General features: G+C 41.3%; 1 protein-coding gene across 7 annotated transcripts in view; it reads left to right on the top strand.

The window, feature by feature from the left end:
- CDKAL1 (CDK5 regulatory subunit associated protein 1 like 1) overlaps window positions 1-16,176 on the top strand; it is a 759,164-nt gene that overhangs the window by 669,236 nt on the left and 73,752 nt on the right. For all 7 annotated transcript variants that reach the window (XM_063632136.1, XM_063632135.1, XM_063632137.1 and 4 more), the window contains one exon: window positions 168-332. In XM_063632136.1, the coding sequence (XP_063488206.1) occupies window positions 168-332 (165 nt within the window). The remainder of the gene's footprint in view (window positions 1-167; window positions 333-16,176) is intronic.

Genomic DNA, 16,176 nt, shown 5'->3' with positions numbered 1-16,176 from the left:
TGGCAAAAGTACTATACTAATGTAAGATGGTAAATAATAAGAAAACTGGCAGTTGGGTATACAGGAGCTCTCTATACTGTCTTTGCAATAATTCTATAAATCTGAAACTGTTCTAAAGTAAAATGTTTATTTTTAAAAATTAAGCCTCTGAAACAAATGTGTTTAAGGTTTTAGTGCCAAAGAACCCTGCGTTCATGGGGAAAATGGTTGAAGTGGACATCTATGAATCAGGCAAACATTTTATGAAAGGGCAGCCGGTATCTGATGCCAAAGTGTACACGCCCTCCATCAGCAAACCACTAGCAAAGGGAGAAGTCTCAGGTTTGACAAAGGTAAGTAAAAGATGCTCTCCTGTCTACCCTGCTAGTAAAACAGCAGCTGTGGAAGCGCAGTGATTCCAGACCATGTTTCTGTTATCATTTATAGTTCCCTTTTTATGTATGCATGAGGCTTTAATCTTTTCTGACAGATTGAAATCTGAATTAGAAAGATGTGTTTTTGCTGATGCCGATAGCTTTGCTTCTCTGGCTGTAAAGGGAATAAGCTGTTTCTGCTTCCAGTTTAGAAGCAGGGGGTAAAAGCCATTATTTGCAGGTGAAAATGTTGACACCAAAAGATGATCTGATCCAGTATGGTTTCTATGTCAGTAGATCCTGAGTGGAAGGGGATGAAGAAAGGGGTGTTTTCTTGCTTTACAAAGCTGTTTATACTATAGTAAAAACCTACAGCTGAACAGGCACTAAACCGTATCATATATGCAGTTATGGTGCCTTTCAGAAGGGTGTTAGCTGGATATCTACTTTAGTCATGTGGAGTGAAAATTAAACATTTTTTTTCTTTCTATAAAAAAGTAATCTGACCCCTATTTTATACCTTGGTAAATATGGCCGTTTGCCAAGCTCTCTCTTACATTTCATTGAGCTACAGTTGTAAAAGCTGATGGAGTGTGAAATGAAAATGTGTATCACATTTCTAAGCATCATTTGATGTCCTTTCTCCAACACAATTGTTAAGCGCTTACAAAAAAAAAAGCATATAGCAGTGATTTAGCATATGGAAAAAAATAACTGATATTTATCTGGCCATGTAATTCCAAAATTGTTTTAATCTGTGTATAATCTTGTTCCTCAAAATAAATTGCAAGGACATGTTCGTTAAAATAAAGGGAACACCGCTTCACTCTGGCAATAGCAACAAAGACAATACTATTGTCTGTGTTCTCACTGATTGTGGTGCTGGATTCTTGTGTCCGATAGCAGTGATAATTCACATGTGCTTGACAAGTGCCCACGAAGGATCTGCATGCATGGCCGTCTAACCCCTAGTGGAATGGTATAGACCAGCTTTTGTCAAAATCCTACCAAATGCATCAGCCTGCACAATCAGGAGATAACTCTAAAACTTGATAAACATAACCATTCATTTTTGCTGTTTATAAAAAAAAAAAAATCATACTTGGGGGATAGGATGGGTGGCCAGGAAGGAGCAGTGTAACCTGGCATTTAAATTATATTGCCAGAGATTTGGCTTTTGATATGTTAGCCAATACTTTGAAAAATTTTTTCAGAAGTCAGCTTATTTTTTGTTTTGTTTTGTTTTTCCACATAGTGTGTTTTACAAGGTTAATTTTAGATTGCCACAGTGAAAAGGGTTTCTCAGCAAGTAGCAGTAGTGGGGAAATTATTATTTCAAAGACTCTGCCTGGTTTAATTCCTTCATGTTTGCCTCTTGGAAAGGGTAGTATTCTAAACGTCACCATTGATAGCACATAAATAAGGAAATGTAGTGTCCATCTATTTATTCCTTAACTGTAGTGTTACTATCTAAAAGGGCAGTTCCATTTAAATTCTCTGGGGCACCCTTTCTACTCTCCCATCCTTTCCTCTAGCCTAGAAAATGGTGTTATCAGTTCTACCACCAGCCCAACTCTGAACCAGAATGGCCCAAAAGTCCCAGATAAGATGAGGAGGCCGGTTGGTTGCTGGTCTGCCAGAGCCTCTAGAAATAGTGTTGTAGCATGAGGCCAGTGGGGTAGGAATATTGATTTGGGTATTTACATTAAGAGAAACAGTAAGGCTTTGGTTGGTTTTTGTTTGTTTGTTTTGAGAGAGGGTCTCCCTCTGTCACCCAGGCTGGAGTGCAATGGTGTGATCACAGCTCATTGCGAACTCTGCCTCCTGGGCGCAAGCAATCGTCCCACGTCAGCTTCCTGAGTAGCTGGGACAATAGGCATGCAATAGGCATGCACCACCATCCTGGCTAATTTTTTTTTTTTTTTTTTTTTTTGAGACAGACTCTCACTCTGTTGCCCAGCCTGGAGTGCAGTGGCATGCAGTCTCAGCTCATTGCAGCCTCCACCTCCCAAGTTCAAGCAATTCTCATGCCTCAGCCTCCTGAGTAGCTAGAATTACAGGCATGCGCCACTATGCCTGGCTAATTTTTTATTTTTAGTAGAGACAGGGTTTCACCATGTTGGCCAGGCTGGTCTCGAACTCCTGACCTCAGGTGATCCACCCACCTCAGCTTCCCAAAGTGCTGGAATTACAGACATGAGCCACTGTGCTCGGCCCCAGCTGATACTGTTTATTTTTTGTAGAGACAGGATCTCGCTTTGTTGCCCAAGTTCGTGTTGAACTCCTGGCCTCAAACGGTCCTCCCACCTTGGTCTCCCTGGCATCTAAAGCAAAATACTATAAATACTATGCTTTGGACTTATTTGTCTCACTTGACCTCTTTTTTTTTTTTTTTTTTTTTTTTCCTGAAATGAAGTTTTGCATGTCGCCCAGGCTGGAGTGCAATGGCACGATCTCACTGCAACCTCTGCCTTCCAGGTTCAAGCGATTCTCCTGCCTCAGCCTCCCAAGTAGCTGGGATTACAGGCATGTGCCACCACACCCGGCTAATCACTTGACCTCTTTTGATGAAACTGATGAGAAGTACAACAGATTAGAAGGGTGTTATCAAAATGATGGTGGGAATGGGTGAAAGTTATATGTGCATTTTTAGTGAAAGGGGCAGAAGAATAGGAAACTTGAGGAAAACACAGTTTTAAGATGCTAAGAACATCGATATTTTTATCTTGTGCTCACATGCAGCCTAATTTTTACTCCACCTGAAGAAAAACTGTAGATAGACAGGACGTGGGGTCAGCAATACCAAATCCATGACCATGTAATAGTTTGAAAAATTATCTAAAAGCCATCATCAAAGATTGGGATCAAGGATTTTTTTGTTTAATTCCATTATGGAAATCCATTTATGGAAATTTTATGAACATTTTCAAGCATATACAAAAGTAGAGAGAATAGTGTAATAATCCCACATACCTATTACCTCCCCTTATCGGTCATCAGATGACAGCCAATCTTATTGTCATCTGTGTTCTTATCTACCCTTATTCCCCCAACCCTGATTATTTTGAAGAAAATCCCATCTACATTTTATTTCATCTGGAAATATACTAGTAAATACCTCTAAAAGATAAATATTCCTTTTACAAACATAATCACAATATATTATCAGATTTTAAAATCATTACCCATAATTGTCATTGGCTAAATATTCCATGCGTACTGCTAGGACCCTAAGTCAACATTTATGGCGTGCTTATCGTGGCCAAATACCATGCTAAATATGTTACATGTGTTCACTCATATCACCCTCATAACCCTGAGAGGAAGGCACTATTATTATCCCCATTTCACAGATAAGGAATCTGAGCATCCATAATTCAATAAATAGCTTATCTGGAGTCACAAAATTTGAAGGTAGAAGAGGGAAGCCAGGATTTCTATCCCCACTTTCAAGCCTTTGTTTTTGTTTTTGTGTTTTAATTGTGGTAAAATATACATAACATAAAATTTACTGTCTTACTCATTTGTAAGTGTATAGTTAGTGGTGTTAAGTATGTTCTCATTGTTGTACAACCCATCTCCAGAACTTTTCATCTTGCAAAACTGAAACCCTGTACTCATTAAACAATAACTCCTCATTTCCCCCTTCCCTCAGCCCCTGGTAAGTTCTGATCTACTTTCTGCCCCTATGAATTTGATTACTTTTGGTACCTCATATCAGTGGAATCGTACTCTCACCAGTGTTTGTCTTTTTGTGACTTGCTTATTTCACTTAGCATAATGTCCTCAGGGTTCATCCATGTTGCAGCATGTGTCAGAATTTTCCTCCTTTTCAAGGCTAAATACTATTCCATTGGATTTGGATGCCACGTTTCATTTATTCATTCATCCATTGATGGACATTGAGGTTGCTTCTACCATTTGGCTGTTATGAATAATGTTTACTATGAACATGGGTGCACAGATAGCTCTTCGAGTCCCTGCTCTCAATTCTTTTGGATATTTGTGCAGAAATAAGATTGCTGGATTGTATGGTACGTCTATTTTTAATCTTTTGAGGAGCTGCCATACTGTTTTCCACAGCAGCTGTACCATTTTACATTTCCACCAGTAGTGCACAAGGGTTCCAATCTCTCCACATTCACACCAACACTTATTTTCTCTTTTGTTTTGTTTTGATAGTAGCCATCCTAATTGGCATGGGTCAAGCCTGTTTTTTTTTTTTTTTTTTTTTGAGACAGAGTCTCGCCCTGTTGCCCAGGCTGGTGTGCAGTGGCGTGATCTTGGCTCACTGCAAGCTCTGCCTCCTGGGTTCACACCATTCTCCTGCCTCAGCCTCCCAAGTAGCTGGGACCACAGGTGCCCACCACCACGCCCAGCTAATTTTTTTGTATTTTTAGTAGAGACGGGGTTTCACTGTGTTAGCCAGGATGATCTCGATCTCCTGACCTCGTGATCTGCCTGCCTCAGCCTCCCAAAGTGCTGGGATTACAGGCGTGAGCCACCACACCAGGCCAGTCAAGCCTGTATATTTAAGCCCAGGTCCATACTGCCTTGCCCATTTTAATTGCAGGAGTCTTATTCAATAACTTCTGGACACCAGTTTCTTTTTGTATACCAGAGTAAGCTTACACTGGATACAAAAAAATAATAAGTAAGAGAGAGAGGGAAAAAAATGAGAAAATGGGCAGTCTTCATTATCTTCTCTGTGGGTTCAGTTAAAAATGGCATTAGAGATCTGTCTGTCTTAGGAATATGTGAGAATGTGAACATTACTGCTGTCTGTTTTAATAAAGGCTAACTAGTTTTACTACTAATGTTCTTTCTTCTTGTCTGGCCTATGTTATAACAAATCACTTGAATCTTACCATTTCTAAGATTGATTCTTAAGAAGTCAGAACTATTCTTTGCCTGGTACAAGATAGAAAAGAACATTTTCTCTTCTAATTTTAAACTTATGAATAGTTTGATTGCAAAGTTTTTTTTATTGAATTCATTCTTAGTAGTAAAAATTGCTTTAAAGAAAGAAGAAGTAGAGTAGCAGCATGAAAGATCGAAAGGATCTGGAGTCTGTCAGGCTTGGGTTCAAATTACAGTGACAGTTCCTATGATCAAGTACAACTTTCTTGACTCACAGTGTCTTCATTTGTATAATGGAGCTAACAACTGATTTGCAGAGGATTAAGTTAAATCATGTGGACAAAGTGCATGATGCGTAGTAGGTATATTCAATATTTTAAAGAAAGAATTCAATAAGTATTGCTTTAAAAAGCAGTGGTTTCCTGGCTTTTATTTTGATTTCTTTTACTTTAATTTTTTTTTTTTTTTTTTTAGACAGAGTCTCACTTTGTCACCCAGGCTGCAGTTCAGTGGCACGATCTCAGCTCACTGCCACCTTTGCCTCTTGGGTTCAAGTGATTCTCGTACCTCAGCCTCCGGAATAGCTGGAACTATATGCGTGTACCACCACACCCAGCTAATTTTTGTATTTTTAGTAGAGACAGGGTTTCACCATGTTGGCCAGGCTGCTCTCGAACTCCTGGCCTCAAGTGATCCGCCTGCCTCGGCCTTCCAAAGTGGCAGGGATTAGAGGCGTGAGGCACCACACCCGGCCTACTTTAATTTTTTTTTTTTTTTTTTAAGTACTTTGCAGCCCGATGCAGTGGTTCACGCCTGTAATCCCAGCACTTCAGGAGGCCAAGGCAGGAGGATTGTTTGACCCCAGAGTTTAAGAACAGCCTAGCACTATTGGGAGACTTCATCTCTATAAAAATTTTAAAAATTAGCCGAGTGTGATGGTGCATACCTGTAGTCTCAGCTACTTGGGAGGCCGAGGTGGGAGGATCACTTGGCCCCAGAGGGTCGAGGCTGCAGGGAGCCACTGCAGCCCAGCCTGGGTGAAAGAATGACACCTTATCTCAGACAAAAAAAAAGTACTTTGCGTTCATGGATTTCACTGTACATTATAGTATGGCAATTAAGAACATGAATTCTGGATTCCGATTACCCAGGTTTGAATCTTGATTCTACTATTACAAAAAATATGCTCTTGGGCAAGTTACTCAATGTCCCTCTACCTCAGTTCTCCCTCTGTAAATGAGTGATAGTAGTACCTGCTTCATAGGATATACATGGAAATGGCTTAGCAGTCAATAAATATTGGCTACTATTTTCATTATTAATTTGTGGTGCATGCCAAGGCATTATTTTACTTTAACTTGTGAAGTAAAAGTTGCCCAATATCTTATCATTTCAAATGTTGTATTCATCAGCCATAGATTTCTGACAATGGCAGATGAAACCAGAGCAACTGCTGAGATTCCTCCATGAGAATGACAAATTAACAGAAGGAGAGTCCAATAATACTCCTACAGCGCTGGCCATTCTTACTGACAGACATTTCTTCCTCTTACTCTTTATGTCTTTTTTTTTTTTTAAAGAGAATATTCTAGAATGGAGGCCTGGACTTACCATTCTCTTTCTTACAAGTTAAGAGAAGGCTGCCCCAGGGTGTCTAAATGCCACTTGTTTCTCATCTATTGAGACTTTGATTCTAAGAATGGATTCACTTGAGCAGTTAGATAGCTCAGCACCGACACAGCCAACTGCGCTTGGAAAGGAAGCAGAAGTTTTAAAGGGTGGCATGGTTTGCTTCATTACCAGACAAAGGCTAGCAGGATATTCAGGTGTACTGAGTTTTATGTACAAACTATACTATATTTTCAGAGCTTTGACCCTTGGAAAAACACAGTTAAAATGCTTTCCTCTCCATCTGACATTCATTTCCAGAACCACTGAAGTGAAAGGGTCTATTAGTTCAAGGCCAGATTTGAAAGCACATGAAAACTACATTCATGAGGTTAAGAAATGGCTTAATAATTAAGTTAAAACACTTGAAAGTGGGTCTAATTTCAGACAGATCAGCTAACCATGCTAGAAGCAAATGAGGGCGTGTTTCTTCCTATTTTTCCTTCCACCCCCAAGATACTGGCTCCCAAGCAGTTTTTTCAGTTCCTTTTTTTTCTTATTAAACTTTATGTGAGACTAAATTCTTCATCGCTGCTAAGTTCATGTCACAAACAATTAAAACCATAGTACATTTAATATTTTATGCATTTTTCTTTCATTTTGAATCTTGTTAGTTTCTTTTACAGACTGGTTAGGACGTATTTGAGTTTCACAATCTAGATACATAGCTTTTATTCTGTGCTGCTGAGCTATATTTTATTGACCATTGCAGCTGAATTAGTATGACTGTCACTTCAAACTATGTTTAGTGTGTTTACAATACCTTCCGTGTACCAATTTGAGCACCATCCAAAGTATCATCAGAGCAAGCTGATGCTAAACAATTAGCTTTCCTTTCACTTGCATCACTAATTGTGCAATCACTGATGATAATTCTCTTCCTCCTGAGGGTTGTAGCTGGAGCATCGTGAGGGAAATTGCATGCATCAGGGAACTAATTGTACCTTGATAATAATAATAGCTACCATTTAGTGAACCTCTACTATGTGCTTGGTATTGAGGCTCTTTACTCGTATTACTTCAGTTTATTATTCTAGCCTGGCCTAGGGCAGCTAGAACACAGTGAAGTTCTTTACACAGCTGTACACACCCACATAGAGGCATCATAGGATGGGACTGAGCAGGCATTTTCCCCACCTCTCCATCTTTTGCCCACGTTCAAGATAGGAGGCAGAAGGAGCAGTGAGCCTGGGACAAAGATGTGGACCAACTTTCCTAGCTGAGCGCTAAGGAAAAGAACCAGGCCCCTAAGCCTGAATTACTCACATATACAACTTGCAGGTAGCACCTGGCCTCTTATAATATGTTTCAATGTTTATTATCCGGGAACTGAATGAAATCTTAGAGATGGAAATAATGAATATGGGCTTGGTCTTTGAGAAGTTTTTGGTCTTGGCTGTTCCTCTGGTAATACTGCTAATCAATTGTGACCCTGGTAGGGAGGGATTGGTGTGAGGGAAGTGGTCTTGTACAGGTGTGCTAGCTCACCTGTGTAACATAATTACTCCTGTGGTTAAAGTTTTATGGATGATTTTCCCAAATCTAAAAGGAATCTCTTAAGAGCAAAAGGGATTCTTTATCATGAAAGCATTGAATGGAAAAAAAGCCTCCTTAGGAGAACCAAAGCTATATTTCAGCAGCAGCCGAACCTGAAAGGTCATCTAAGCCCAACCATCTATCCCTGCAGGATGGGACTAGGGAGGCTGCAGAAGCCCATGATCTCCTGTGATGATTTGAACCCAGGTGTGGCGAATCACTGTTCCGCACTCACATTTTCACTGTGCTATTTCCCCTTCACATGTCTTTACCTTTTTACTCAGGCAACAATTATCAATGACGAGTATGACACTATGCATCAAAGAACTCATTGTGCCTTGATATCTGTCTGCGTCAGTCCTGGTTTATATGTGTTGTAATAGTATTAATAATATGCCCTTGTTCCACTCCTCAAAGTATTCTAGTTTGGATGATAGATTACATGGTCATCCTATAAATTCCAAAAGTTGACCCAGCACTGTGTCAAGCACTGCTTGGGATACAGAAGTCCGAGATATCATCCTGCGCTCAAGGAGATAAAGTCTAGTTGGGAAGAGAAGCTATGTGCTGCTGTGGTCTGAATGTTGGTGTCTTCCCAAAGTTCAATGTTGAAACCTAATCACTGATGTGATGGTGTTAGAGACTTTGGGAGGTGGTTAGGTCGTGAGGGCGGAGCCTTCATGATGAGGATTAGTACCTTTATACCGTACTAATGAAGGCTCCGGAGAGCTGCCTTCACCCTTCCATTGTGTGAGGACACAGCAAGAAGACTCTGTCTATAAACTAGAAATCTGGCCCCCACCAGACACCAAATCTGCTGGCACCTTGATCTTAGATTTCCCAGCTTCTAAAACAGTGAGAAATAAATATCTGTTGCTTAAAAGCTACCCAGTTTATGGCATTTTGTTGCAGTCACCCAAATGAACTAAGACAGTATGTACATATGAAACAAAATCTATAATATGTCAAATGTTAAATTGGTTGACATTAGATCATAAGAAGTTGGAAGATAGGAGATCCCTGATGACTTGAGGTATCAGGAAATGTATGGGTCAGGATTCTTTGCAGACAACAGAGAGCAGTTTAGTTAAACAGGAAGGAAAGTATAAAAGGATGCTAGATGGCCCACAGAATCGTTAGAAGGGCCAGGGACCAGAATCTTTGCTGAGTTTTCCAGAAACACCCAGAACCACACAGGAGCTTTTGGTAAGAGGTGTCGCCTCTGCTCCACCTGCCCCAGCAAGGCAGAGGCCCCATGCCCTATCTGCTTCCTCATGAAGCTTCCCAATCAATGTCTCACATATATCACATCTGATTGTGGAACCCAAGTCTCACATTTACACCCTGGGGACAAAGGAGGTTGGAAAATCATTTTTGGCATCTGTATTCATGGGGAACTGTCAATGTGGAGAAATTTTCAGACAATTTCTACCACAGAGAGTTTCATGGATATGGTAGGATTAGAACAAGACTTTGAAGGTGAGAAGAACCTAATCAGGCAAGTAAAGAAGGAGGCCGGGTGTGGTGGCTCACGCCTGTAATCCCAGCACTTTAGGAGGCTGAGGCGGGCGGATCACGAGGTCAGGAGATCGAGACCATCCTGGCTAACACAGTGAAACCCCGTCTCTACTAAAAATTCAAAAAATTAGCCGGGCGTGGTTGCAGGCGCCTGTAGTCCCAGCTACTCAGAGAGGCTGAGGCAGGAGAATGGCCTGAACCTGGGAGGCGGAGCTTGCAGTGAGCCAAGATCGCACCACTGCACTCCAGCCTGGGTGACAGAGCGAGACTCCGTCTCAAAAAAAAAAAAAAAAAAAGAAAAAAGAAGGAAATTTTTCTCACTGTGAAAGGAACCAATGCAAAGTGACAGAATGCACAGACTCAGATATCCGTATGAAGTTGTGGGCAGTTGGAAGGCACGGGAAATAACCTTTAGTATAAAGACTGGGACCTCTGGGTTTTGAAGCCAAATAGAATTTATACCTAACACATTAGACAAGCACATATATTCGTCCAAGACAGGTTAGGCTGTGCTTCATTAACAAATTAACCCTGAAATCTCAGGGCTAACATAACAGAGGTTTATTTCCTGCTCACACTGAGCATCTAAGATGTACCATTTAGTTTGTAGTTTAGAGTCAGGTAGTTGTCTGCTCCACACAGTCACTCAGGGACCCAAGTTGACTGCATGTCTCCATGGCAAGGAAAGACGATTGCTGGTGAACCAGGCTTCTTACTGCCTCAGCACAGGAGTGGCACATGGTATTTCTATTCATATTCACTGGCCAGAACTATCCACATGGCCCTATCTAACTACAAGAGTCTAGAAAATACCTACTTTTGTTTTAATAAGGAGAAGATACGGGTGAATACTGGAAGTTTCTATCATGCATGTGGGAATATTTTGTTTTGCTTTGTTTTTGAGACAGAATCTCATTCTGTCACCCAGGCTCTGGAGTGCAGTGGTGCAATCTCTTGGCTCACTGGTAGTCTCTACTTCCTGGGCTCAAGTGATCCTCCCACCTCAGCCTCCCGAGTAGCTGGCACTACAGACATGCGCCGCCGTGCCTGGCTAATTTTTTTTTTTTTTTTTTTTGTAGAGATGAGGTCTCATTATGTTGCCCAGGCTGGTCTCAAACACCTGGGCTCAAGCAGTCCTCCAGCCTCAGCCTCTTAGAGTGCTGGGATTACAGGCGTGAGCCTCTGCACCTGGCTACATGTGGGAAAGTTTTTGAGCATGAGCATAGTATAGTGAAAGTTTCTTTGTGAGGGAAAGCCCATGAAAGCAGGCCCCGCCTGGCTGGTCTGCCCACCACTGGCTCCAGGTCCCAGTGCAGTGCCTGTTTTCATGGTTATTGAATGAACTTGGCTCTCGGTGATATGCAGGGTGGAATGGATCAGTTCTCCACCAGAGGCAGGGAACCTACATGCCTCTGGCTGAAATAGTGGTTGAAATCCACTATTACTCCAACTGATGAGGACATTAATATATTCTTCAATGGTTAAAAAAAAAAAATCACAGTCAAGCCACTCAACCTGCTCTTTGAAGTCATTTGACATCTTGATAAGCAGATTGCAAAAGCCCCTTTTTAAACTGATAGTAGTCTTGCAAATGGAAATTCTTTTCATGGGAACTATGAGGATGAGTACTTTAGAGCAAGACTTGCTTCTAATCATAAATTGTAGTTTCCTAATTTCCCTTCTCCCTTTCTAATGATGAAAGTGACAGCCTATTTCTCCTATGAGACTCAGAGTATGGATGTTGCATTGTACCTAAAATAATAGAACATTATTTTTAAATAAAGAAAATAGAATATGTTCAAAGAAATAGTGTTTGTTTTCTAACATAGTTTATAATGTTTAAAATTTTTTTCATTATTTTTAAATTTTTATGTATTTAGGGGGTAGAAGCACAGATTGCTTATATGCATGCAAGCAGTGTTTTAAATTTAAAGGGCTTTGGGGAAACAAATTTTCTCCTGTCCCTCTCTCTCCTGAATGCAATTCTATAAAATTATTGAGAAACAGAAATTTTCAATCCATATATCAAATCAGTTATCTAGGGCAGTTTTCTGATAGGAAGCCAACCTAAGAAATTAAGATGTAGCACCTTGCAAATTTGCCAACCCCTAAGAAGGAAATTCAAAAGGCAATAAAGGCAAAGAACCATCAGCAGACTTTATCAAGATCAGCATTTTCCCTTCCACAGGCCCCTGGCTCCCAGGGCTTCCTCCTTGAAAACATCCATTTTAAAGGAGTAGAGTAGCCCTTATGCACATCAGGTCAGACTGTGGGTTTGGCATTTTGGCTCTGTTCCTTACTAATTGTGATCATTGTCTGGTCACTCACCCTCTCTAGGTGTCTTTCCTCGTCTATAAATTGGGAGGAATAGAGTCCATTTGATAGGATGGTTTTGACGTCGAAGTGAGATAAAGTTTGGGAAGCCCTGAACGCTGCCTGACACGTAGAAGTGGTCAGTGAATATGTGATGTGGAGTGGGGGGCATGGTGATAGTGAAGATTTACTTGGGGCCTGGTTGATCAAGATACTAATATTATCTCGTTCATGAACATGGATGATGTTTTGCCCTAATCACCTATATGCCATGAGACGAGGAATTGGTCATTGGTCTTTTTAAACATACAGTCTTTATAAGCAGCAATAGCATTTGTAAAGGATAGCTGCCTGAAATAAATTCTTTGTGTTTTTCAGTTCCCCCTTTTCACTGACTTTGAGTAGCTATTTCTTTTGTTATCCTTCACGTGAGCACAGTTCCTCTGAACAATCACAAAGCATCTGTGGTATAAGATAGTGGCATTCACTACAGGTCTTTTTCTCTTAAATATTCTTGTGGGAAGTGATTTTCCCTGACGTGTACTATATTATCTGAAAATAAAACAATCTGCCTAACTGGTCTCCCTGTTTCTACCCTGAATATAAATCAGATTGTGTCTCTCTCCTCCTCAAAACCATCTAATGCTCCATATGACTCAGAAATTCCATATATCTCCAACAGAATGGAAACCAGGGACTCAGATACTTATATCCCAATATTCATACTGGCATTATTCATAAATAGCCCAAAGGTGGAAATAACCAAAGTATCTATCAACAGATGAATGGACAAACAAAATGTGGTATGTAGTAGAATGGAATTTTACTCAGCCATAGAAAGACATGAAGTTCTGACACACGCCACAGCATAGGCAAATCTGGAAACATCATGTGAAGCAAAATAAGCCACACCAGAAAGGGCAAATATTACATAACTCCACTTATGTGAAATATTGAGAATAGGCAAATTCATAGAGACAAAGTAGATTAAAGCTTACCAGGGGCTGGGGGTGGAGATGGGGAGTTCCTTAAGGGTTACAGAGTTTCTGCTTGGGGTGATAACGTTTTGGAAATGGTAATGGTTGCACAACATGGTAAATATAATTAATGCCACTAAATCGTGTACCTAAAAATTGTTCAAATGTTATGATATATATATATATACACACACACATACCATATGAAAATTTTTATAAAAATCATCTAAGGTTTCCCAGCACGTTCAGAATGAAAGCCAGAGACCCTACAACAGCCTCAAGGATCAAGGTCCCATGCCTGGACCTCTCTCCCCTCAAGAACACTGGCCTCCATGCTGCTCCTTGAACATGAACACACGAGGTCTGCTCCCTCAGGAGGGCCTTTCCAGCTGCTGGTCCCTCTGCTTGGAATGCCCGTCTCTTAGATGTCCATGGAATATACTTCATTCAGGTCTGTGCTGAAGCACCAGCTTATCAGTGAGGTCACCCTGGGCAGTCATCTATAAAACCCCAAGCCCTCACCATCCAACACAACCTATTCTTACTCTACTCTATTTTCTCCATGGCACATTTTATCACCAGACATATTAAATATTTACATGTTTCTTTTGTCTCTAGTTACCAAAATTGAAGCCCCATGAATGCTGAGACTTTGCTTCATTCACCTTTGTGTCCTTAATGACTAGGATAGGGCCTGACAGGGAGCAAATGCTCAGTAAACGACTGTTGGATGAATGAATGAATGAATGAATGAATGAATGAATTTGTTCCAGAGATATATGTATACCCCTTACTGAAAAGGACTGCAGTACCAAAAAGCTGGTTATCCTAGATATGGATTATCTTTTGCCATGATAAATGCCCTATGACAGCCAACCACAGAACTGCAGTGGGGCTCAGCTGATCTCAGCCTGGCTCACTCACACATTTGCAGTGGACTGTAGGGTAGCTCAGCAGCTCTTCTAAGCTTGGTGGGCCTTCCTAACATGTATGGAGGTTCAGCAGGCATTTGGTGGATCTAGATGACCTCAACTGGGACTCCGTGGGTGAATCAGCCCTGCTCCACATGCCTCATCCTTCAACTGGCTGACCCGAGCATGTTCCCATGGTAAAGGCAGAGGAATAGCAAACAGACATGCACAAGTGCTTTTCAAGCCTCTGCATGCATGATGTTTGATAGCATCCTGTTGGCCAAGTAAGTCACATGGCCAAGACCAGGGACACACTACAGAGTTATGTGACAAGAAGATACAGATACAAGGAGGTATAAGGAATTGGGAACATTAAGGTATTCAGTCTACCACACCCTATGAAATCTTGATGTTTTTGCCTGTGATCTGCGCAACTTTCCTCCTTCTTTTCTACGTCCCCAGAAGAAATCACATTCAGTTTCAACCTGAGATCTAATCCTTTCAGCTCTACAACTCAGTGTCTTGTTTTTAGATGGTGAGTTGTAGAGCTGGAAGGGTTGGATCTGGTAAAAAGAATCTGAAATCTAAACGTTAATAGAAGCTAAGGGACCTTGGCGTAGTCTTTTCTATGAGGAAACGTCAAGTGCTCTAGATATCCGGTGTTTTTCTCTGAGGTATAGTTGTACCCAGCAACTCAACAGTATCACCCTGGGGACCTGTGGTAGGCAGAATAATGCCCCCCACTTCACCCCCCAAAGGTGATCATGTCCTAATCCCTAGAACCTGTGAATATGTTAGATTACATGACAGAGAGCATTAGGGTTGCATATGGAATTAAATTTGCTCATCAGCTGACCTTAAAATAAGGAGAGTATACTTGATTATCTAGATGGGCCCAGTGTAATCACAATGGTCCTTAAAAGCAAAAGAGAAAGGCAGGAGAATCAGAGGTCAGAGTGATAGGAATGCTGACTTCGAAGATGGAAGCGGGCTGTTAGCCCAGGGATGCAAGCTAGAAAAGATAAGGCAATGGATTTTCCCCTACAGCCCTAGAAGGAGTCCACACCACGCTTGATTGCAGTCCATTGAGACCCATCTGACTTCTGAGTTCCAGAATTTAAAAATGGCAAATTTGTATTGTTTTAAGCCATACAGTTTATGGTAACTGGTTACAGCAGCAATTGGAAACTAATTGGGAATTTATCAGACTGATTTTATCCCATAGAATCCATGTAAAAAATGAGAAGGTGTATATTGGCAGGCTGGGCGTAGTGGCTCACTCCTGTATTCCCAGCATTTTGGGAGGCCAAAGTGGGAGGATCACTTGAGCCAAGGAGTTCAAGGCTGCAAGTGAGCTATAATTGCACCACTGCACTATAACCTGGACCACAGAGAAAGACCCCGTCTCCAGAAAAAAAAAAATAATAAGTGTGTATTAGCAACCAAGTGGCTGTTTATGCCCCATCTATTTTCCACATTGACCAATCATTTTGAGAAAGGTGTGGTGGATGGGTGGGGAACACCTAAGGCACTGAGAGGCGGTAAAGGAAACGCGCTAATGGAGAAGAGGGAGGTTAGTGACTGGGGCCCATCTAAGAAAAGAAAGAGATTCTTAGGGGACTGCTTGGAGAGTTAATGTTTGCGGGAAGCCCACCCACAGGTCTTGAATCCCCATCCTGGGCCACTTTTTCTTCCTTTGACCAACCCTTCCCCAACCCTCATCTCCAGCCCAAATCTTGCTAGGGCTTCTAACTTACATCACATCAGCTGTGATGAGGACTTGGTATGGCCACTTATCTGCAATCATTTCTCTAGTCTGGGTGCCATACCTAGGAGTGGCATTGCTGGGTTGGCCAGAGTGCACAGCTCCCATCTTACCGGGCAATGCCCTCCTATCTCCCAAAGTGGCTATGTTAATTTCTGCCATTACCAGCAGCAGTGTCATAGTGTTCTGGATCCTCCACATTCTCACCCATACTTGATATCGTTCGTTTTTTTACTTTTTCCAACCTGGTACATGTAAGCTGGTATTTTTCTGTT

The sequence above is a fragment of the Symphalangus syndactylus genome, chromosome 23 (assembly GCF_028878055.3).
Source record: "Symphalangus syndactylus isolate Jambi chromosome 23, NHGRI_mSymSyn1-v2.1_pri, whole genome shotgun sequence".
In the NCBI taxonomy this organism is placed as follows: Eukaryota; Metazoa; Chordata; class Mammalia; order Primates; family Hylobatidae; genus Symphalangus; species Symphalangus syndactylus.
Note: the sequence above shows the minus strand (reverse complement) of the source record. Positions and strands in the feature narration are given on the sequence as shown.